At 36.2% G+C, this 25,750-nt stretch overlaps 1 protein-coding gene across 10 annotated transcripts in view; it reads left to right on the top strand.

Moving 5' to 3' along the window:
• Window positions 1-25,750, top strand: part of LOC115223434 (tight junction protein ZO-1) — an 832,981-nt gene that overhangs the window by 669,458 nt on the left and 137,773 nt on the right. For all 10 annotated transcript variants that reach the window (XM_029793980.2, XM_029793979.2, XM_029793984.2 and 7 more), the window contains 3 exons: window positions 15,268-15,392; window positions 15,960-16,062; window positions 17,777-17,867. In XM_029793980.2, coding sequence (XP_029649840.1) covers window positions 15,268-15,392; window positions 15,960-16,062; window positions 17,777-17,867 — 319 coding nt within the window. The remainder of the gene's footprint in view (window positions 1-15,267; window positions 15,393-15,959; window positions 16,063-17,776; window positions 17,868-25,750) is intronic.

Genomic DNA, 25,750 nt, shown 5'->3' with positions numbered 1-25,750 from the left:
AATACAGTTTGTTGCTTTATGTAGTTTACAACAGATGGAAGTAAGCAAAGAATAGAAGGTGATATTTGTCACAAGTGTGTGTGTGAAACAAGAGTGGAAGAAATTGTTTGGAAGATTGCAAATAATGAAACTCTTATTTTAATTGTTAAAAGGCAGAATGTGTATGATTAGCAGAGGTATTTGTGTTGTGTATAGACAACATTGGTTACTGTTGCTATAGACTAAGGCAATAATGGAATTCAGTGACTGATGTCTGTAGACTAGAATTGATCATAGATTCTGATGGTATCTACTAAGGAGGTGGGAAAGATGGAGTCAGTCGAAGCATTGGAGTTGCTGTTGCTCTGCACTTCCTATCTGTTCAATACTCAAGTATTAATTAACGTTAATTAATTAATGGCTGATCAAACATAAACTATACTGGATTAGCCATACTTATTTTGTAATACTATTATTGGTGACATTATATCGTCATCCAGCAGAATGGCATATAGTCAGACACATTGGATAATGTTGATTACTGTTCTAGTAAAAGGGCAGGGGTGCAATAATGTTTGATATGTACAATGATTTTGTTTTGTTTTTAATTTTGAAGGAAACATTGTCATCGCCATCATCATCATCATCAATTTATTGTCCAATTTCCCATACTTGCAGGGCCAAGTGGAATTTGTTGAGATAAATTTTCAATGGTTGGATGCCCCTCTTGTTGCCAACCTTCGCCTGTTTCCAAGTAATATTTCTGATGAGCAGACATGGTTTCACAGAATATTGGAAATGAAGAACTCCACTTGCATTACAGTGACACTCATAACTATCATGCGGTGCTGAAGAGTCAGTTGCACCTATTCACTCATGCATGCATGCATACATCGTCGTGGCACTCTGTCAGTTACGACGATGAGGGTCCCAGTTGATCCGATCAACAGAACAGCCTGCTTGTGAAATTAACATGCAAGTGGCCGAGCACTCCACAGACACATGTACCATTAACATAGTCTTTGGGGAGATTCAGCATGGCACAGAGTGTGTCAATACTGGCCCTTTGAAATACAGGTACAACAGAAACGGGAAGAAAGAGTGAGAGAAAGTACCAGATTTAAAAGATAAATACTGGCGCTAGTTTGTTCATCTAAAACCCTTCAAGGTGGTGCCACAGCATGGTCACTGTCCAATGACTGAAACAAGTAAAAGGTGAAAGGTATGCCTATGGTGAAATACCTTTGATCATTCAATCACAGCTTACCTGCCATTTAACAGCACTCACTGCTTGGGATTACTGGAAAATATTGCCACCAATTGCTCTTTCAAGCACTCTGCTAAGTTTTCTTGATAATGCTGCTGCTGCTTCTTCTTTTTCTTCTTCTTCTTCTTCGTCCTCCTCCTCTTCCTCTTCTTCTTTCATTAATTTATCATGCTGTCTGGAGACATTTCAGAATTTTACAGCATCAAGTCAGCATATCTCTTCAACTTTGGCTATTAAACATTGAAAAGTTTGGCTAATATTTCATATATCCATACTTCAACCGAAGTCATGGAAACATACAGTAATTTTTTTTTCCCTTGTTTTCTATTTCCAATATCTTCAATAATAATAATAACAAAGCTAAGTTGGTGACAGAAGCTGAATCTATTGTATATTCCAGCATACTAGTTGTATTTTTGAGACTAAAATTTACAATCCAAAATGGTAGGTCAACTCATACACTAAGGTGACTTAGGAGGACCAAAAACTCCATGTGAAATGCAACCAGATTTAGAAAGACAGTGACAATGTTTGAATGTCAACTCTACATGTTTATACTATATACTACATCAGCATGTGTGCCATAAAGTACAGCACTTTTGCTCTCTAGTTGAAACTTGCTGTGACACTATTATCATAAGAAGTTAAACTAGTTATAGTTTTTTAATTATTTTTCACTCATTTATCAGTACTGGGTAGGAAGGGTAGCACACATGATGCTTTATTTTTTGGATGATGGGCTCCAGGAGTAGTGGATGGTAGAGAGGAAGTTATCCTGAAACCTCAAAGAGTTGGCCTAAATGTTTGCAACAGGACCGAAGGTCTTTCCCAAGCCATAGTCTCGTAAGGCCATTTGCCCAGATTCTCTTACCAACATATTCCCCCACCTGAATGGGATGCTGGTCTGTCACAGAATTACTCACCTTTGCCAGCTGAGTGGGCTGGAGCAACATGAAATGAGGTGTTTTATTTGTTTCAGTCATTTGACTGTGACCATGCTGAAGCACTGCCTTTTAGCTGAAGAAATCGACCCCTGGATTTATTTTTTGTAAGCCTGGTGCTTATTCTGTCGGTCCCTTTTTGCTGAACTATGTTATAGGGACATAAACACAAACATCGGTTGTCAAACGATGACAGGTAGGGCAGACACAAACACACAAACATAAATATATACATATATATGACAGGCTTCTTTCAGTTTCCATCTACCAAATCCACTCACAAAGCTTTGGTCGGCTCGAGGCTATAGTAGAAGACACTTGCGCAAGGTGCCATGCAGTAGAACTGAACCCAGAATTATGTGTTTGGGAAGCAAGCTTCTTACCACACAGCCATGCAAAAATTTTTGTGTGAAGCATTATTTTTGGGATGAAGATTTTTTGAAATAGTTTTATGGCAGTTAAGTATCTCATTAGTGTTTGGGTTGTTGATGGTTTTATTTATCTGGGTTCGTGCAAGTTATCCTCTGCATTAATATGACTTATTAAAATATTTGATTTGGAAGACAATTAGAGGAGGTTCTTTCAATTAAATGTTATCTTGAGATGATGAAATCTTTTCCATTCTGCAATCAGTAACATTTGTTGTTTTGCTCCAAGTCAGTACTGATTAAACAGAACATTATATATATATGTATATAGTTAATCAGATATATTCACTGAGAATACAGTATACTGAATTTCGAATAAGTGCTCTTGGTAGGGAAATGTCTAAAACTTTAAAGGTATTTAGACATTTAGTAAGAGTGATTATATATTATAAAGTAAGAGCAGGAAAAATTACATCAAAAAATCGTGTAGAGACAGAACTAGAAACTTTTGATATTTTTATTATTATCATTATTATTTTTTTTTTTTCCGTTTTTTAAAATAAAAATAAGGGAAAGTAATAAAAAGTATTTTCCGGTATTTTGAACTCTCATAAAAAATATAGCACCTTCTGATATACCTTGGAGTACTTGAATATGCAGATGTGCCTCATGAGGACACAGCTTGGATCATAACTTTATCTGTATACTATATCCATCACCCTCTTGTACTGTCTTATATCCCTCCCACCACTACACACTCAATAACACTATAAAATGGTAAAAACTTTTCACACAGGAACTTGGTTCGATTTGAAAGCCCCACTAGAATAGGAGAAAGCGCTAATACATGATCTAAGTTATATGATGTATAAAAACATGTAATATACAAATAAATATCTGTAAATATAAAACCATCTGAATTTCTGAGTACCTCATTTCTTCTAATATAAAATACCTGTACATCATCTCCAAACCTTCCAATATATATATATATATCTTCGTCTCTATTGTCCAACATGTCTCTTTTCTTCTAAGGTGATAGCATGTAATTTGTTGGAACATACCTGCTATTACCTTTTTTTCCAGCATACAAGTTGAATTTTTCAGATGAAAATTTATAGCAAAAAAAAAAAAAAGGGCCAAATTGACTTATGTGCCAAGACAACTTTGAAGGACCAAAAGTTCCTTGTAAAATTGCAGAAGGATTTGAAAGAAAGTGATGGTGTTTGAATGTTTACATTATATTGACCTGTATGCTTGAAAATACTATACTAGTCTCTTGAGCAACTGCTGCATTGCTCCATATATCCCTCCTTTTTTTTTTATCTTTATCTCATCTTAAAAGATTCCCATTTTGAAATTTGTAATCCTTGTTTCAGAGATTACAGAGATTAAAGATCAGGTTATCGTTGTTTAACCCTGGGTTAGTCTTCATCCAGTAGACCTATAATCAAATGTACTTTGGCTATGACTGTATTTTTTTCTTCAGATATCTCTATATATATAAACGGCAGTTTGTCTCTGTGTGTCTGTTAGGTTGTACCCTCACCCTGACCACGGCTTTCAACCGATTCTGATGAAACTTGACACACACATAGCCCAATGTCATAATTCAAAACTAACGCAGCGAAAATTTTGAAAAGTTCCCCCAGTTCTGAAAAAAATCGATAAATTCGACATGGGGTCGAGAATCAGAAACACAAACCACAGACTGTCTAGGGGACGCAAATTGACCTTTTTAACTAAAAAAAAATTTACCATCATTTTTTTCCCATTTTTTGGCTATAACTCTCTAAAAATGCTTTATAGTTATTTCCTTTACAAACCCGAGCAACGCCGGGCAATACTGCTAGTAATATATATAAGACTACATTATCCAATGTCCCCTTTTTTTTTTAACCCTTTAGTGTTCGCATTATTCTGCCAAAATTAATGCTTTTTTTATCCACATTGTTTTGAACTAATCATGCATTATCTTGTAGCTATGAGATTTTGATGAGGTAGTAGTTAATTTTTAAAACGATATTGTAGGGTTGGTGTGAGAGACCAGATCTGGCCAGTTTGAACATAAAACAGGCAGAATACTTTTGGCCGGATATGGCCGGTTTAATTGCTAAAGGGTTAAAGTAGAATGTGACTTGAAGGAGATTCAGCTGCTACTTCTGTCAAATCAAACAATCATTTGTATCAGGCATTGGTAAACTTTTTTTGAGAATCAGGTCACATGAGACACGGCTGATCATCAGGTGAGCCATTCAGAAAGTTCCACAAGTTACAGTTGCCCATGAATGATTTGGATAATCCTTCATAATTCTTTCTTGCTATTGTTGTTTCGCTTTGACTGTCAGCTTCAGCTGAACAAACTTATAGTCAAAGGTGTTCTTGTTTTCCAATTTTATCTTTTTCTTTTCTTTTTAAAACTTAATATATTTCACTTCCATATTATTAGATATGCGTTGTCATTTTTAAGATGGTAGGATGTGATTCAAGAGAAAGAGAGTGAGATTTGTCTGCTATTTTTAGCATATTGAATGACCAGCTAGAACTATCTTATATTGAACAGGTTGTCATTATTGTTACTAAAATCTCTTTTCTGACGAAGAAGACTAATGATTAAAAATGTCCAAGCTATGACCATCATGTGTTATATTTTTCAAACTAAATATATCCAAAACTTCCTTTCCTTTTCTAAGACAGTGTGGTATGAAATTTAAGTGAAATTTTGCTACTAATTTTAACAGGTAGACTAATCATGTACATAGGTACCTTACCTTACTCTGGCTTGTATTGGACAAGGCAAAGTGATTATGTATAAATTATGGTGCAGGGTCACATATTTTGTCTGTTGTCTTGGTTGATTTGGACAAGTTCTTTATTGAGAGACAAATGATGCAGGCTGACTTTTATGGCAGAAAGTTTTGGGTTTTGAAATTTAGAGAATAACAAATGGTTATTTTAGCAGTGAATTTTTGAAATGACTAAAGATGAAAGACAGGTTATTTATTGTTGGACAAAGGAACACAGATTTGATGTAATGGGGTCAAGGAGCATGAGAGATGGTGGTGGGGGGAGATAAAGAGAAATATAAGGGAAAGGGGTTGAAGAGAGAGAGAGAGAGAGAAAGAGGTGAAAAAAGAGATAGAGGAGAAAGTGAAATTGAAGGGGTAAAGAAATAGAGACAAGAATAGAGGAAAACAAAGACAATGAAAAGAGAAATCGTTAAGAGAAGAGTAAGAAACAGCAGAAGAAAAGGAGAGAGAAGGTTAAGAGTGCTAATGTGAAAGTGTGAAGGGAGCTTTTATGGCACAGTCAGACAGGCCAATGAAGAAGCAGGTAGATTATATTGATCATCTTTGGTCAGTCTTCTGAAGGAAATGGTCAAAATGTCATTATTCCAGAAACTTTATCTTTGTCGATATCAACAATTTATTTCTCTGTTTATCACTACTGAGTTACTTGCATAGAAGATATATATATAGGTGCAGGCATGGCTGTTTGGTTAAAAAGTTTGCCTTCAGCCACCCAGTTTCAGGTTCGCTCCCAATGCATGACACCTTGTGTAAACGTCTTCTGCTACAGCCTTAATTTAACCAGTGTATGTGAAATTCGGTAGGCAGAAAACTGCACTGAAGCTCATTGGCGTATGTGATGTTCAACTTCACCAATTTAACGTATGAAATGAAATGAATACCTTTTTACCCTTTTACTGGTTTCAGTCATTTGACTGCGGTCATGCTGGAGCACTGCCTTTAGTCAAGCAATTCGAATCCCCAGGAATTATTCTTTGTAAGCCTAGTACTTATTCTATTGGTATCTTTTGCCGAACCGCTAAGTTATGGGGATGTAAACACACCAGCATCGGATGTCAAGCGATGTTGGGGGGGACAAACACAAACACACACACACATATATATATACATATATATGATGGGCTTCTTTCAGTTTCCGTCTACCAAATCCACTTACAAGGCTTTGGTCGGCCCAAAGCTATAGTAGAAGACACTTGCCCAAGGTGCCACGCAATGAGTCTGAACCCGGAACCATGTGGTTGGTAAGCAAGCTACTTACCACACATCCACTCGTACGCCTAGTTGAGCAGGTTCTGTAATTATGTGTAGACAGGAGAAAGAGAATTTGTGATTGAATGCAAGTGTCAGTTACCATAGTGTATATAATTCTTAAATTTGTAGGACTTAGGTCATTCATGTTACAGACTCTTCATATTTTGTAGGTCCGAAATTATGCAAATCACCTAAGCCATAAATGAGTTCTACTCTTGTATTTGTCTAAGTCCCTTGGCCACTGGAGATAAAATTGGACATTTGTCAAACTGATGATGACTATTGAGCCTGAAACATGTCCTCAACTGTCCAACAATAAGCCTGTCTTTTATAGTTTGTCAATTTTAAGAATTCTTGATTCTTGAGATTATCTTCCTTTTCTAGTGGAACTAGCTTTAATTGCTATTTTGTAATTATTATACATCCTCCAGAGGCAGAGATAATTTTAATAAATCAAGATCTTAAACTGTATGGTATTTTATTTACCTGTGTTTGTCTATGTTGTTAAATACAGCCTCACAGAAATGTATGACTGCATACTCTTCTCAGTTCTGCTGCCTCCACTGCTCCCAGATCTGGTCTCTCTGTTATTATGACTGACTGACTCTGTCTTGCTGATTTAGCTAAATTTAAGCTTCACTACTTTGCAGTCAACAGCATTTGATTCATCAGCAATTTCGCTGACATCTATCAATGAATTTGATATGTAGTTGTGTCATTGGCTAATTTTTTTATGACATCATTACTCAGTTTGAAAGATCCTGTTCCTATTAATGAAAATTCTCCTAAGTAGAAAAGCACAAACCTGGTTTAACCCTTTAGTGTTTAAACCAGCCATATCCGGCCCAAATATTCTAAATGTTTTATATTCAAACTGGTGATATCTAGCCTCTCACACCTAACCTACAGTGACATTCTAAAAATAAACAATCACATCATTGAAACCTCAAAGCTATAACATAATGTCTGATTAATTCAAAGCAATTTAAGTAAAAAAGTATTATATTTAACAGAGTAATCTGAACACTAAAGGGTTAAATTGAGGCAGAGATCTTATACAAACATATGTATATATATATATATATATAGAAAATTATAATTATAAATTAGGATATCTATGAGATACTACCATGCTGAATTTTAATAATTATTACCTTTGGAGGATGTATAATAATTACAAAATAGCAATTAAAGCTAGTTCCACTAGAAAAGGAAGATAATCTCAAGAATCAAGAATTCTTAAAATTGACAAACTATCAATGAATTTGATATGTAGTTGTGTCATTGGCTAATTTTTTTATGACGTCATTACTCAGTTTGAAAGATCCTGTTCCTATTAATGAAAATTCTCCTAAGTAGAAAAGCACAAACCTGGTTTAACCCTTTAGTGTTTAAACCAGCCATATCCGGCCCAAATATTCTAAATGTTTTATATTCAAACTGGTGATATCTAGCCTCTCACACCTAACCTACAGTGACATTCTAAAAATAAACAATCACATCATTGAAACCTCAAAGCTATAACATAATGTCTGATTAATTCAAAGCAATTTAAGTAAAAAAGTATTATATTTAACAGAGTAATCTGAACACTAAAGGGTTAAATTGAGGCAGAGATCTTATACAAACATATGTATATATATATATATATATATATAGAAAATTATAATTATAAATTAGGATATCTATGAGATACTACCATGCTGAATTTTAATAATTATTACCTTTGAAGGGTTTTTTTTCCATGCTGACCACTTGATAAAATCGTTGTTTTATTTTTAAATTAACGATCTTATCCTTATTTATATATATATGTATATATATATATATATATCGAAATTACTACGATGATCCGGTTCTTGACTGAAGACTGAGGGGTTCGAATGTCCTGTCCATGTTTATTGTATCGTCTTCTATGAGTTATACGTTCTTGTCCATGTTGTATTTTTCTACATACCTTAATATATATATATATATATATGGAAAAAAAATAGTCAAGGTAGAAAATGCTAAAATAATTTTCTAAAAAACATTTCAGTACCAGTTTCAGTCAATGAGACTTTTTCAACTGTATGGAAAACCATTAAATTTTGGAAAAATTAAAAGAAAAGTTTTTTAAAAGAATATTTGTATAGTATTCAAAATCAAGGGGACTATTTTTTCCATATATATCAACTCGTGTGTTCCTTTTCACCTTCTGCTTATATACTAATCATATATGTGTGTGCATTTGCATGTGTATATAATAGATATATTACATATTTCATTTTTTCATTTCATTACATCTAGTTTCAGCTCACGAGTTATGGCCATGCTGGGGCACTGCCATATGTAAATAATAAATATAGATAGTATATATTTAATGTTTGTTATATGTAATAAATATACTGTATGTCTAGTGTATAAATGTATGTAATAAATATGTTATAAAATATATATATATATGTATATAATATACATATGTACAGACAGATATATAGGCAGGCAGCCTACACTTTACGCTGGTGTTGGGTTCCTAAAGTGGCGCCATAATTCAGATTGATGTAATATAAACAAGGGGGATGTTCTCCATATTCAAAAAGTATATTGTTTTATTTAATTAGCTCATGTGAATACAAGTTACAAAATTAACGTAAAGTATTTACAGTAATCCCTCAACTATCGCAGGTGTTACATTCCAAAACCTCCCACAGAAATAATTAAAATCTAAAGAAATATAAATACTTATCAACCACAGAAACCTGGATGTACTGAGGAGTACGTGATATAAGTTTACTTATATTAGCCAGAAAAAGCTGTGGTGTAATGGGTGCACAATAGGTGAACCGCGATATGGTGAGGGATTAATGTACATACTTCTGTAATCCTACTAAATTAAAAAGAGATAAGAAAGAGTAACTTAATTATTACTTAGGTAAAGATACGGAACAAAGTGTTTTCTCTTTTCTCTCTTTTACTTGTTTCAGTCATTTGACTGCGGCCATGCTGGAGCACCGCCTTTAGTCGAGCAAATCGACCCCGGGACTTATTCTTTGTAAGCCCAGTACTTATTCTATCGGTCTCTTTTGCCGAACCGCTAAGTGACGGCGACGTAAACACACCAGCATCAGTTGTCAAGCGATGTTGGGTGGGGGTGGACAAACACAGACACACAAACATACACAGACATATATATATATACATATATACGACAGGCTTCTTTCAGTTTCCATCTACCAAATCCACTCACAAGGCTTTTGGTCGGCCCGAGGCTATAGCAGAAGACACTTGCCCAAGGTGCCACGCAGTGGGACTGAACCCGGAACCATGTGGTTGGTAAGCAAGCTACTTACCACACAACCACTCCTATTTATTTACTTTTTTTTTTTCATGTTAGGAGTTGCATTTGTAGACTTCCTTTTACCAGACATGGATGCATTTATTTTAAAAACTTTTATCACTGATAATTGCAATATGTATTTATCAGATCATTCACTGGCAATTAATATGAGATGAATAAGCTAAATTAAAAACAAGGGCTCCACTAGGGGTTGTGTAAGAAATGGAGGCCATTATTTTAACTGATTTCATACACCAGTGTTTCTCAACCGTTTTTTACCTATGGACCCTGGAAAATTTCATTTCTATATATAAATGGCAAAATGTCTGCGTGCGTGTCCTTTGTACAAATCCACAATTTTTCAGTTAGAGGGCTCGCACTTTCTATGGTCATTCAAAACCATCCAAGGGTGCTCGTGCACATCTTTACATTTCCCCAGTCACCCCGCAAAGCCATTAAAAAAATCAATAGAAGTGACTTTTTTGTGAATTTTCTATCCAAAACCCAATCAAAATGCCTGAAACTTGATACGCCAATTGAATACCAGCTAGCTGTATGTGATTGGACAGAGATTTGGACAGTACTCACGTGTATGGGCGTACGCACGCAGCTGTATATGCATGCACTAGCACTATGACCCGGCGTTGCTGGATCATAGTGCTAGTAGAGATATAAAGCATTTTTAAGAAATGGAAAAATAATCTTGCTGGGGTTACATTTCTAGTTATGCCCAATAGTGTAAATTTATGATTTTTTTTTTTTTTTGGTTCTTCATTTTAAAAGAAATGATGTGCTAAGACAATGTTGTTGAGTTCCAGGCCAGCTTTATTAAAGATGTTTCAACAGTGGCCATCCTGGTATTTATATATACCTAGAACTACATTATGAAATGGACCATTTCATTTACTCTGTGACCACCAGAAAAGAGAATGCAAAAATATAATTTAGCTTTACTTTTATTACCGAAATGAATATGTGAATATTTTAAAGCTATATAAATCCTCACTCCTAATACAATTTAATACATTATATAATTGTGTTAAGACTAAACAGATATGGAATATAGTTGGTAAATATGATAGAGCTTTTCATATAAACCTGAGTAAATTGTATGAAAGCATATTTTCACAAGATGGCACATTATCATCATCATCATCGTCATCATCGTTTAGCGTCCGCTTTCCATGCTAGCAAGGGTTGGACAGTTCAACTGGGGTCTGGGAAGCCAGAAGGCTGCACCAGGCCCAGTCTGATCTGGCAATGTTTCTACAGCTGGATGCCCTTCCTAACGCCAACCACTCCGTGAGTGTAGTGGGTGCTTTTTATGTGCCACCGGCACAGGTGCCAGAAACAAAAGAATAATTAATTTTGAAAGCTGTTTGTTTTGTAAAATTAGTGTTTTTAATATGTTTCACTCATTAGACTGTGGCCGTACTGGAGCACCACCTGTATACCTGCAGATATTGATGGTGGTCAGGTGAAGAAAGCAGACTCAGAGTGCAGCTGTTGTTGTGCAAGACTCGTTAATTGCATTGCATTGTAGCCATATCTAGGCTCAACTTTTATTAGAGATTGGATCTTCTTCTATTTCCAAATCCTTACATTTTGGTAGCTTCTCAATGCTCTCTGTGGAAAGATGTTCTGATCAGAAGGGGATTGATACATCGGTATTTCTTTCTTATCTCTATCTTCAATAATGAACTTGTTGTTGCTGTTTAGCCCTGGGATAGCTGTGACAGAACAAACTTATGATCAAAAGCATTTTAGCCATGGCCATCTCTGTCTTTTTTTTACACTCCGTATATTCTGGTGGGTTCTCTTAAGAAATCTTGCAGTCAAAAGGACTTTGATATGTTGATAAATAGAGATTATTTCATGTCTCTTATCTTTAATAACAGAAGGGGATTATGTTATTGTCATTTAGCACCAGGACAGTGCTAACCAAAAAGGAAAAATGTGATCAAAAGTATTCTAGCCATTATTATCCTGTCTTTTTTTTTTTAGGCATTGGTTTATCTAATTATCTTCTGTAGTCATTCTTACCTCCTAATCTCACTGGATAGAAACTGGCCAAGTAGGGCTTTATTTTGTCACTCCTGTCTCCCTATCTTTATTTGTGCGTGTATGTATATTCCGGTGTAGTCCTTGCATCAGATATTTTCTTTTCCTCTCCAGCATTTGTACCGTTATCTTCAGCTGCCTATTATATTATGCTTTCAACCTCTCTACCGCTGTTGTACCAAACTGCATTCTTATCCATTACAGCGGAAGCAAATTAGGTACATACAGCATGCCTAATTATCATTCGTCACCATCATCATCATCATCATCATCATGAACATTGTTATTACCATTATTATTATTTGTGGTTTGAGAAATACGCCAAGACTTTGTTTTCTGACATATACAGAAAAAGTGTTCAAGATTAAACAAAAGCTGTGTGAAAAAGCATTAAATATTTACAGGCCCTGGTGTTGCTGTTTTCTGTTTTCTGGAACTTATCGTTCTGGGGATTCTTCCTTGTCATTTCGTTGTTCTTTAATGTCGTTGCTATTTAGTTATTGATGTTTTTTTATTGTTTGTCGTTCTTGTCCTTTTTTTACTCCATAACCCTCAGCCCCTCCCCCCACTACCATCCCCACCACACACTATTTTGTTTTTACAAATATTATCATTGTGCTGCCCTTAACATTGTGAGCCCTTGTGTCCAGTTAAGACCGTCATCGTCATCATCATCATCATCATCACTGAGAGAAATTGGGCTGACAGAACCATTAGATAAATCAGAAAAAAATGCTTTGTGGTATTTGTTCCAGCTCTTGACATTCTGAGTTCAAATCCCACCAAAGTCAACTTTACCTTTCATTCTTCTGGTGGCGAGGGTGGGCTTAATGAAATAAAGGATCAGTCAAGTACTTGGGGTGATGGTATCAACAGACATCCTCTTCTCAAAATTGGTGGCCTTGTGCCAATTATCATTATTATTATTATTATTATTAAGGCGGTGAGGCAACAGAATTATTAGCATGCCGGGCGAAATGCTTAGTGGTACTTCGTCCATCACTATGTTCTGAGTTCAAATTCCACTGAGGTTGGCTTTGCCTTTCATCCTTTCAGGGTCGATAAATTAAGTACCAGTTGAGTACTGGGGTCAGTGTAATTGACTATCCCCTTTCCCCAAATTTCAGGCATTGTGCCTATAGTAGAAAGGATTATTATCGTTGTTGTTGTTATTATTATTATTATTAATATTATTATAATAATTATTATTATTATTATTATTAAGGTGGCAAGCTGGCAGAATCGTTAAGCACACCAGGTGAAATGCTTTGCAGCATCTCTTCCATCTTTACGTTCTGAGTTCAAATTCCACTGAGGTCAACTTTGCCTTTCAGCTTTTTGCAGTTGATTGATTAAATACAAGTCAAACACTGGGGTCAATGTAATCAACTTAACTCCTCCCCCAAAATTTCAAGCCTTGTGCAGTGAGCTGGCAGAATCGTTGGCATGCCAGGCAAAGTGCTTAGTGGTATTCTGTCTGCTGCAATGTTCTGAGTTCAAATTCCACCGAGGTCACCTTTGCCTTTCATCATTTCAGGGTCGATAAATTATGTACCAGTTGAGTACTGGGGTCAGTGTAATTGACTATCCCCCTCCTCCAAATTTCAGGCCTTGTGCCTATAATAGAAAGGATTATCATTATTGTTATTATTGTGTGGATGCATGCATGGCCTAGTGGTTAGGGTGTTGCACATGAGATTGTGGTTTCAATTCCTAGACCAGGTGGTACATTGTGTTTTTGAGCAAAAACTCTTCATCTCATATTGCTTTATGATCACTTCGGCATCTGATGCAAGGTACACCATGCACCTGTTCAAGTAATGCCAATTTGATGGAGGGAGTAAGCTAATGTACAGCACATACATTTGACCTCTATAAACAGATCTTTTGTGCAGGTCATTCAGCAAAATCTGAACACTCATATGTCATCTTTGATGGGAGAAGAGTCCAGAATCATTATCACCACCACCGACATCATCTTAGGGTCAATAAAATAAAATAGGGATTGATTTAAGTGACTTACCACCACCCCTAAAATTGTTGTCATTGTACCAAAATCTGAAATCATTATTAAGCTTGTGTTTGGAACATAACAAAGAAATTCTTACGTAAAATTATGAGAGAAGGTTTATTTTTAAATATACACATTAACCCATTAAAATGAATTGTTTCATAACATGGAACTGGAGATGGTCTCTGGCCGATTGATATCAAAAGAATTTTCAATGTTGGAGATCACTGTTTGTTTCTTTGCACCTAAGGTTACCGGATTCTAAGCTGCAGGTGTCCAAAATGTTGTAATATGAGATATTTACACAGAAAGATATTATACCTGAGGATTTTTTAACTTTTAATTTAATCCGTATGGTAACATAGACAAACACATATTACAAATGCTTTTTTCGAACAGTGCCTCTAACACGGCTACCTTTAAATATACGTAGGTATCATTAACACACAAATTACGTTGCTTATGCTTTTTTACTGAGCAGTGCACGAACAACATTCCTCCTAACGACCAGTATATATATATATATATATATATATATAATATATATATATATATATATATATACATATATATATATATCACGTGATTACGTGACCGACCAGACCATCAGATGTTGTTACACATCGCTGGTCACAATGCATTCGCATTGTTTTAGCCTTCGAATGACGCCACCCCACTGGCTAAGCGAGCAGGCCAATATATATATATATATATATATATACATACACACACACACTGCAGCCCACCAGGACAAAAGTCATTGATCGCCTTCTTTATCTTCTTCCTGCACACTGAAACCATCTAAGTCCTCTTCTTCAGTGTCCGAATTGAACAGCTTCAGGATCTCATTGCTCACTTCAGCCTCTTCATCATGCAGCAGTTCAGCTTTTGAACCCATTGTTGATGGTGGATGTTTTGACACGACTCCATGCATTTAGGATCCACTGGCAGGCTTGAGTGAAAGATGCTCTTTACATGCGGCCTGTGACAAGGGTGGACTCTGTTGAATGCTCCCAATGGTTAAGACTTGTTAGATCTAGTGACTGATTAAATCTATTCACCCAAGAACAGCAACTTCCACAGCAAATTCCACTCTGGTTTTGAAGGACCCGAACCTAAAAGTAATAGACGCTTCCTAAAATGCCCCCATTGTAGTATCAGACCTTAACTCATGTAATTTCAAAATAAACTTCTTCACCATGCAGCCATACCTCATATATTATCTTGAAACACATTTTTTTTTCTCTTGTATTTCCGCAGGTTGATAATTTTGGATTTGGCATTGCTGTAAGTGGTGGTCGAGACAATCCACATTTCGACAATGGAGACCCCTCTATAGCTATTTGTGATGTCCTTAAAGCAGGCCCTGCTGAAGGAAAGCTGCAGTAAGTTAGCTATCTGCTTTTATGTTATACCTGGCCCTTCTTTGATTTCAACAATTGATACTGTTCAAAGTTATTAAACATGTTGTTTTCAATCACTAATTTCAGTGGCATGCATACATACACACATATGTATGCATACACAAACACACACATATACATGCATACATACATACATACATGCATACATGCATACATACATACATCTATGTACATATACACTCATATGCCTACATATATACTTATACACCAATCAATATAGACACATCTTATGTAATTATTTTACTTTATACTTAATGTTTTCAATTATTTTTTGTTACTGCATTATTTAATTTTCTTTTTTTTCTTCTTTTTTTTTACTTAATTATTATTAAATTGGAAACCATTTTAGGATATGAAAAAATAGCTTGCATTTAGATAATTGAAATGGTTTAATTTTAATGGAAGTTTTTCTATTACCATTTTAATAGGATTTTAATAACATTTGTACAACTGCTTTGTTTGACACTGATTTTCTCTCTCTTCCCCCTCTCTCTCTTTCATTTTGTTTTGTTTTATAAATTATTTCAGAATTAATGATCGAGTGATTAGTGTAAATGGGTTATCGTTGGAGAATGTAGACTACAATACTGCTGTAACTTTACTAAAAGAGAGTGGAAAAACTGCCCATTTGGTGAGTTTCTGTTTGTTTGTCATATAATTAAACAAAGGAAAATAAAATGTTGTCTTAATGGGCTTATTGAATTAACCTTTTGCCCCTTCGAAGCACTTTCATAAGTTTGTCCTAAATATCCTTTCTTATTTATTTTCAGACTTTTAGTAAGCCCTCGTAATATAAAGCTTTCCTTTCGTGAGTCCCAAGTTACCCTTGTGGTTGGAAAGATTTTAGAATGTGTAAGCATATGAGATGCGTGGACCCTAGGGAAATATATGTCCTGTATAGCACATGAGATGCATGGACCCTAGGAAATATATGTCCTGTATAGCACATGAGATGCATGGACCCTAGGGAAATATATGTCCTGTACAGCACATGAGATACACAGTACAAGCAAAGGGTTAGGGCAAAAATTAATGATTTCTTTCTTGAGCAAATTGAAATGGGGACAGTTAGAGCAGTGAGGCTGAGAAGCTTGCATTGCAGTTACCATATGTTTTCCAGTTCAATTCCACTACACAGAAGCACTTTGGACAAGTGTCTTCTGCTCCATTCAACCCAAGCCTTGTGAAAGAAAGTAGGTTGGCAGAAATTGTGTAGAAACCTGTAGTGTGTGTGTGTTTCTTTATATCGATACCACTTGAAAAATATGGTGTCTTTAGTGGATTGATAGATAGAAATCAATAAGTATTGAATTAAAAAATAGGTACTAGGGTTGATATGATTGGCTAAAACCATTTAAGGTGATGCCCTGTGTAGCAGCAGACCAATGACTGAAACAAGGAAAAAAGTTAGATATATTTCCCAACCACGTGATTTTGGGTTCAGTCCCACTACATGGTATTCTGGTCAAGTATCTCTTACTGTAGCCCTAAATCAACCAAAGCCTTGTAAGTGAATTTGGTTGACAAAAACTGAAAGAAGCTCATTGTGTTTGTGTATTTCCTTGTCTTGACATCATTTAATAGTTGTAAATGATTGTCATTGTCACACGAGCAGTTTCATTCATTTCCATTATTCTGCAAAAACATGTCTGGTCAAGGGGAAAATATCACCTTGAGAGTTGGTAATGGGAAGAGTGTTCACCTTTAGAAAATCTGCCTCGATAAAGTCCATCTGGCCCATACAAGCATGGAAAAGTGGACATTAAAATAATGACGAGGATGTTGATATTCGATTGTGCTTTTGAGGTCTTGAGACATTTGAAAATTAGTCTTTTTATGAAGTTGTTCAAATGGAAATGTAATTATGTATAATAGTCCATAAATATCAAGTAAAAATCCTTTAGCAGAGAAATAAAGAACAAGCATCCACAGGAACCGAACCACATGTCTGATGTAGATCAGGTAGACATGATGCCAGTGCACCTGAGAGCCCTGTTGACTTTTAATTGTTAAACCAGAAACCTTAGTCTTGCAAAACTAAAAGGAAATTTGTTTCTTTTGGATTGTATTTTTGAAGTATTGAGGAATTTTGTAAATCCATACACACACACACACACATCCAATCTGAGCGTAATCCCATTTCCAAATGCATTATTTCCTGTTGAGCAACCCATGTACCTTGGTTCCAGTATCCATTTCCCTCCACTACTAATCATGGTGGCCCTGCCAAAAAAATTTCATGAATGTTAACTATGTTAACAAGGGACAATTTGTACGTGTGTGTGTGTGTGTGTAATTTTGTGTGATGAAGCTTTGATACTTATTTGCATTTGTTTCTTGATCAGGTGATACGACGGAAAGCCATCCAAACCTCTTCTTCGGAATGGGAATCTCAGCCCATAAAACTTACGCTTTCCAAGAAAAATAGAAAAGATGGTAAATATACATTCTTTCTTTTATTTCTCCAGACATTTTTTCAATGTAATGAAGATGAGGTTGCTGGATTCCTTCTTAGTCATATTATTTTATGGGATAGATGGAGAAGAGATATGAGAGGAAAAGAAAGAAAGAGAGGATTGGAAGATAAAAGAGGGAGAGATAGGAGGGAAGTGAGATGTATAGAAAAAGTAAGCAAGAAATAGAGAGAGATAGAGATGAATAGGTAGTAATTAATGAGGATAAGAAGTGACAGGCTGGATGCTGTTGGTTATCAAAGTAGGCTCTCTCTTTGTCTCAACTTGTTCTTTATCTCTCTCTCTCCCCAGCTCTTTTTTCTTTGCCTACCTTTCTCATTCTCTTTCTAGCTCCCGATCTTCTTTCTCATCTGTCTCTCTCTGTATATATGCCTATGTGTGTGTACATATATACTCTTTTACTTGTTTCAGTCATTTGACTGCGGCCATGCTGGAGCACCGCCTTTAGTCGAGCAAATCGGCCCCGGGACTTATTCTTTGTAAGCCCAGTACTTATTCTATCGGTCTCTTTTGCCGAACCGCTAAGTGACGGGGACGTAAACACACCAGCATCGGTTGTCAAGCAATGCTAGGGAGACAAACAGACACAAACACATACACACACATACATATATATATACATATATACGACAGGCTTCTTTCAGTTTCCGTCTACCAAATCCACTCACAAGGCATTGGTCGGCCCGGGGCTATAGCAGAAGACACTTGCCCAAGATGCCACGCAGTGGGATTGAACCCGGAACCATGTGGTTGGTTAGCAAGCTACTTGCCACACAGCCACTCCTGATATATATATATATATATATATATATATGTATATATATCCTGGGTTGATGCTTTTTACTGACCCCTAAAGGATGAAAGGAAAAGTTGAACTCAGAGTACAAAGAGTTTAATCCATTAACATTTAAACTTACCATATCAGGTACAAAATTCTACCTGTTTTATGTTCAAACTAACCAGATCTGGCTCCTCACACCTACCCTACAATGTCACTCTAAAAATAAACAATCATATTATTCATATTTTGAAGCTATCAGATACTGCATGATTAATCTAACGCAATATAAGTATATAAACTTTAAATTTAACGAAGTAATCTGAATGTTGAAGGATTAAACAAATACTATAAGGGACTCTATCCAATGCTCTTTTGACTCTTCCAATTCATGTCAGATCATTTGTCAGTGACACTGACAAGTCCCTTAACCCCTTGGGGGTCATTGGGGTGCTGAAGCCATGCAGCTTATCTAGGGTGAGAAAGACTGACGGAACCCATCCCTCTCCAAGCTAAAGTCATGTCTACAGCTGAGTGGACTGGAGCAACGTGAAATGAAGTGTTTTGCTCAAGAACACAATGGATTTTCCGGACCAGGGATTGAAACCACAATCTTACAATCACGAGTCCAACACTCTAACCACTAAGCCACGTGCTTCCACCATGAGTAATACTGGTCTCGTGTAACCTTGCACAACCTGTTGCATGGTTGGGTCAACGACAACAAAAATGGCAATTTAAACCAAGTTTTCTTGATAAGGAGGGTGATTTTGGACACCTTGCAGGATGGAAAGCAAAGGCCACGTGTGACCTGATAAAATATGTCTCATGGGTTGAGCTATCAGCAAGCAATGAAAATGGCAACTTTACCGAGTTTGCTTCTTGAGGAGAGTAATTTTGAGCGCACTAGAGGGTGGGAAACAAGACCTATCAAAGGGCAGATGAACTCAAGTGAGTCACTGGCCATGCCATAATATCTACATATGTACATTTAGATATAGGGTTAAATATAATTAATTTAATAAAATCAACAAATTTCACCTCGTAGTGAAACATTTTTCTTCTTTTTTTGCCATATGTGAGTTACAAATATTGTTGTCTGTGAAGACTTATTTTTGTAGTAAAAGGAAATGGTAGTCTTTTGGCTGCTATTTCTAAAATTTTCAGTATGTGGTTAAGCAATTTGTTGCAAAAAACCCTTATTATTATAATTATATGTACATTTAGTGTATGTGTATGGTTAGTGGCATGTTCACATATGTGTTTATTCCCAGTGACATGGTCAAAGCAATCAGGAACCGGCATCTCCACAGATTTGAAGTCGGCAGTTGTAGGTCAATGAGGGCAACTGGTGTAGGTGGAAACAAGCCATCTGGAAAGGTGTCTCATGGCCTGAACACATACCAAGGTACTGGAGATTCTTCAGCCATTTTGGCAGTCTTGTTTCCTCGTACAGGTTCAGTTACCTTGACTTCATCTTGCCTCTGGACATGTTGTTTAAGACTGCAAGAGTGTTTGTACTTGCATATGTGCATCTCTTTCACACTATAAAAAATAAAGAAAGATAAAAGAAAAATGCCTTCTGCTAATCTGTCATCTACCTTGACCATTGTCAATTAAAATTAATAAGTGAACTATCACACACACACAGATGTAGTATATAAAAAGGACTTGAATCTGAGCTGTGTCATTAATATATTGACATAGGTTGTATTGAAACAATTGTAACTACGGAGTTAGAAATAATACCATAAACTCCAGTCTTGATATATATATATATATGTGTGTGTGTGTGTGTGTGTGTGTGTATGTATACATGTGTGTGTGTATATACATCTGTGTGTGTGTATATACGTGTGTGTGTATATATGTATGTATGTATATATATGTATGTATGTATATTTAATTATGTATGTCTATATATGTATGTATGTGTATATATATATATGTATGTATCTATGTATAGGAAAGTGTACATATGTATTCACATACGTTTGTGTGTGTGTGTGTGTGGAGATGCTTCTCACAACAACATTACAAGCTGCCTTTTTAAGCTTACATTAAATCATTCTGGATTCCATCACTATTACAAAGTCAGGTTAGCGTAATTTATCAGAATTCCCCACCAGAACCTTCAATTCCAGTTCCAATATCCTAAACACATCAGTCTTTCATTTGTAAATACACTAACATCCAAACATACCAGTCTGCATAACTAGTGGTGTGTGATAAATTTTGTTTGTAACAGACTATAGATATATATTTTCTTGTTACACAAATACACAATGGTTCACTGCCTCTTTGGAAACAAATTTTGTTTATAATTTTGCTGCATTGTTGCTGCTGTTATTGTTGATGTCTTTGTCATTGTTCAAGCCAATTTTAGCCCTGGGCAAGCAAACCTACCATTGAAAGTTCCAGCTATGACTACTGCAAATTGTTGTTGTTGTTGAGCTTAAGGCAAACTTATGCTCAGATTTGTTCCAGCTGTGATCACTACGATTTGCTGCTGTTATTGTTTAGCCCTGAGGTCATCATAATGAAGATTATATACAACTACACTTGCATGGTTAAACAGATTATTTAGCCGCCGTGTAGTTTTAAGTTCGGTTTGATTGCACATTGATACTTTCAGTAATTAATGACTTCTACCCTAACCATGGGCTGATAACTTACCTTGTGAGTAAAATTTGGTAGACAGAACTATATGGGTACCCCATTATATCTACTTAAATTCACATATATATACATACACATACATATTGCTAAAACAGTATGTATTTGTCTAACCCATGCTAGCATGGAAAAACAGACATAAAAATGGACACTGTGTGTGTGTGTGTGTGTGTATTGGATTGTTAGTAAATTGGCGCATCAAACAAAAAGATTTTGCAGTATTTTGACATTAAGTTAATACCTTTATATCAAGGTGAACTTAGACATTCATTAAATAGATATCAGTAAACTAAGTGCCTAAGTGACTGGGGGGGGGGTATAATAATCTTTAAAAATATGTATGTATATATATATATACATCTTCAAAGATAGTGCCTCAGTATGGTCACGGTCCAAAAGCTGAAACCTGTAGAAGAATAAAAGAGCAGTCTTGGTTAAAATAGTTTAAAAACTGAATTAAATTGGTCTGCCACAAGGAAGAAGTGGAGGCTAACTCTTCATCTGAGGAGTACCCTTTCCATTTATGAAGTGTTTTGCCTGAAACATGCTTTTCCTCTTCCTTACTGCAAATTAATATAAGTTTGTTTTTGGTGTTAGGAAGGGCATCTGGCTGTAAAAACTGCCAAAATAGATACAGAAGTCTGATGCAGACCCCTGTCTAGCCTGCTCCTGTTAAACCATCCAACCCATGCCAGCATGGAGGGTAGATGTTAAACGATTATGATGGTGATGATGAAGCAGTGTTGGTTCAGAAAAGCACTTTGTATATCTTACTTAATGTGGATATACTGTAGAAAGCCACAAAACTGTGGTATTTGTCTTGAGAAAGCAACTGTAGTGCTAAAAGAGCACAGAAGTGTATCAGTAGCAGACAAAAAGCATCCAGCAGTAGCAGTGGAATTGCTAAATCTGGATTTCTCTGTCTTTGCATGTCATCAGTAGGAAGTATCCACTATCAACTGCATGCTTAGACAAATTTCACTTCTACTGTCGGTTACAATGACGAGGGTCCCAGCTGATACGATCAACAGAACAGCCTGCTCATGAAATTAACATGCAAGTGACTGAGCACTCCACAGACACGTGTACCCCTAACGTAGTTCTCAGGGAGATTCAGCGTGACACAAAGTGTGACAAGGCTGGCCCTTTGAAATACAGGTACTACTTATTTTTGCCAGCTGAGTGGACTGGAGCAATGTGAAATAAAGTGTCTTGCTCAAGGACACAATGCGTTGCTCGGAATCGAACTCACAACCTTACAATCCTGAGCCAAATGCCCTAACCACTAAGCCACGTACCTTCACAGTAGTGTACATTAATGATTAATAAATCACTGATGTTGCAAATAGTTGGAGGGCTGTATAAAAATTCTCTGTTATATATCCTCTTCTCATTTTCCCTACTAACGATTGTGCTAATTACATTAGTTTCCTCTTCCTTAAAGCGAACTAATTCCACTTTTGAATTAATTTGCTGACATAGGCCACTACTAGTTATCTTGGACTCTGCTGTTTACTTAGGTAAAATAAGCTGATCCCTTTTAATATAATTCATTGTTAACAATAAGATATAAGGACAATTATTGATCCATGGTCATGGAAATAATCCCTTCCGTGACATCTGGAAGAAGTATCCTCAGAGGTTTGCATTCTAACATACATTGATTGGTTTTACTCGGCTCATCTCATTGCACTTAGAGTATAAGAAGATTTAGAAGATTGCCTTCACAATCTTTTTGACTTCAGTTCTGGTTACAGACATAGTCATGTGTTTCAGAAGTTTATTGTTCGATCATGTAGTTCTAGATTCGATTCTAGTGTGTGTGTGGCACTCTGAACAAGTGGCTTCTGCTATTGCTTTGGGCTGACTGGAATTTTGTTTGATGGAAACAGTGTAGGAGTCTATCATATGTGCATTTATGTATGTATCATGGCGATCTATCACTAGTCGCCATGATAGATCATTAGCCACTACACATATTTTTTCCTATCCTTGTTTTTTCTGTGTCCCTTTCAGTAGAAGAGCATAGGCTCGAAACATAAAAGACTTTTTCTATTCCTGAGCGTTATACTAATACATCTGTTTGTTTTGTACACCACCTGTCTTCGTCTTTTGTTTTTTTCATAAACTCTCCCTATGTCTATATATATATACATGTATATATGTTTGTGTGTTCATTTATGTATTTGTGTGTGTGTGGCATGTGATGTATAACAGAGAAAGATATAAACAGTAAGGAAAATAATATAAACCAGTGTTTTTTTAAATGAAGTCTCTTGTGGTGTTTGTTCTGCCTGAGTTACATAGACAATCCCTGTGAAATTTCAGTGAGGCAGTGATTGGTCCCATTGGAAACCACTAACCAACAACTCTATTTATTGTTCACAAAATGCAATATGAAATAAACATGATCGCCATTGTTTTCTTATGATTTATGGTATGCCTAAATCTGAAGCGCTAATCCTTAAAAGTGCACCGGATTCTGTCACATTAACATTGCTGCTTCGCTTTTAAGAATATAGTGGATTCAGTAAATTTGGATAAATTCTTATGCCACAGGGAGACAAGAATCCTAATGTTTCAAGTAAAGCCCGTTGTTGGAGAGAGAAATTTTTTTTCTTTTCCAGAAATTTATTAATTTTACCAAATAATGTTTACCAACACAGAACATTATTACTTTATTTTTTGGAGACTCTGCTTTTATTTTAAGATCCTAATGGCCAGTATTGGAAAATAATATTTTTTATATATTCCTTATACAGTTTTTTTTTGCTTGTTTTGTTTTCACAAGAAAAATAGCTTTTATTGTCAATATATCAAACTTACTTTTACATCAAAAGAGTAAAGCCTCGTAGAGACACTGAGTACTAGAAATAACAACCAAATACTCCTCAAATCATACATTATAGGGTGTCATGCTAAATTTCAGTTTGTATAACAGGACAAGAAAAACTAAGAGTATTTTGAATTAAAAAATATGAACAAGGTTATGGCTGGGACATAACGGTTTACTCAGAGTTACCACTGTCAGTTTTCACCATGGCTTTGAGACACTCCAGAACCTAGCATATGTATTTCTCACTGTATCCCTGAGATCTTCAAACACCTCTTTGATCTTGCCACCAGCTCAGCCTTGATGACTCTCTAAGCCATGCTCCACACATAGTAATTCATGAGATTACAAATTGGAGGAACTAAGAGGCCATAAATTGGAGTTGGGGAAATCATAGAAATTCTCCAACAACCATTTCTGACTTTTTCCAGAGATATGACAAGGAGTCAAATCCTGCTGCTACAGCAGCAACCCTCTCCCACCAGGGTTCAACCAGTCTCCATCAGCTTCACATAACCATCAGGATTGTGCTTAAGGCCCTGTCCAAAGGTGTGGGGATGAATTTCAGTGTGAAGACACAGTCAGGATGCCTGCTGTGTTCCTTCTTGCTGGCCCCAGATTTATAGTCTCTGTTGTAGCTGTCCATGTCATGTCTCACAGCCTTTACAGTGTTCACAGAGCACTGAGCAGTAGTCATGATATCAGCACTTTGATACCTGGTGCAAATCGTTATGATGCAGGTAGTGCTATTCCAATATTCAGATGGCTTTCAGTCTTCCATGTCAGCTAACTTTTTCTCAATTACAACTTTAATCTTTATGCTCTCCAATGCCATTGATTGCACACTAATACACTTGAAAACAAGGAGATGTAAAATATTGTCAAATTTAGCCTGAACACCCTGTGCTGTCTTAAAACCAGATGGATGCATGTATGTTCAGAATAATTAACTCATTTTCATTTTATCCAGATCTAAACCTCATTTATACATGAAGAACTTAACAAAGGCAGTGCTTACATGGCCACATGTTGAAAGTTCCTTTCGAAACTATTGGCCCCCATGCCGGTGGCACGTAAAAAGTACCCACTACACTCTCGGAGTGGTTGGCATTAGGAAGGGCATCCAGCTGTAGAAACTCTGCCAAATCAAGATTGGAGCCAGGTGCAACCATCTGGTTCGCCAGCCCTCAGTCAAAATCGTCCAACCCATGCTAGCATGGAAAGCGGACGTTAAGCGATGATGATGATGATCTCAAGTTTGATCACTTGAGAAATTGATGAGTGTATCACACGTCAATGAAGACCATTGCAAGAAGCTGCCCTGTGGCAACTATTTCAAAGAGTACAACTATCAGCTTATATTTGAAAAGTAACAAAACAAAAAAAAAAGGGGGAAAGAAAAGAACTGTTCCTTTACAAATACTACTGAGAAATTTGTTTTGCATGGATTTGTAGACACTCTTCTGTTACTCTAGCTTTCAGAAATGCAGTGTTTTGGTGATTGGGCCATTACAGACATGTAACCAGTGAATCTGTTGTTCACAAGCTGCAACATGAA

The sequence above is a fragment of the Octopus sinensis genome, linkage group LG23 (genome assembly GCF_006345805.1).
Source record: "Octopus sinensis linkage group LG23, ASM634580v1, whole genome shotgun sequence".
NCBI classification, from domain to species: Eukaryota; Metazoa; Mollusca; class Cephalopoda; order Octopoda; family Octopodidae; genus Octopus; species Octopus sinensis.
This window is presented reverse-complemented; position numbering and strand designations above follow the sequence as displayed.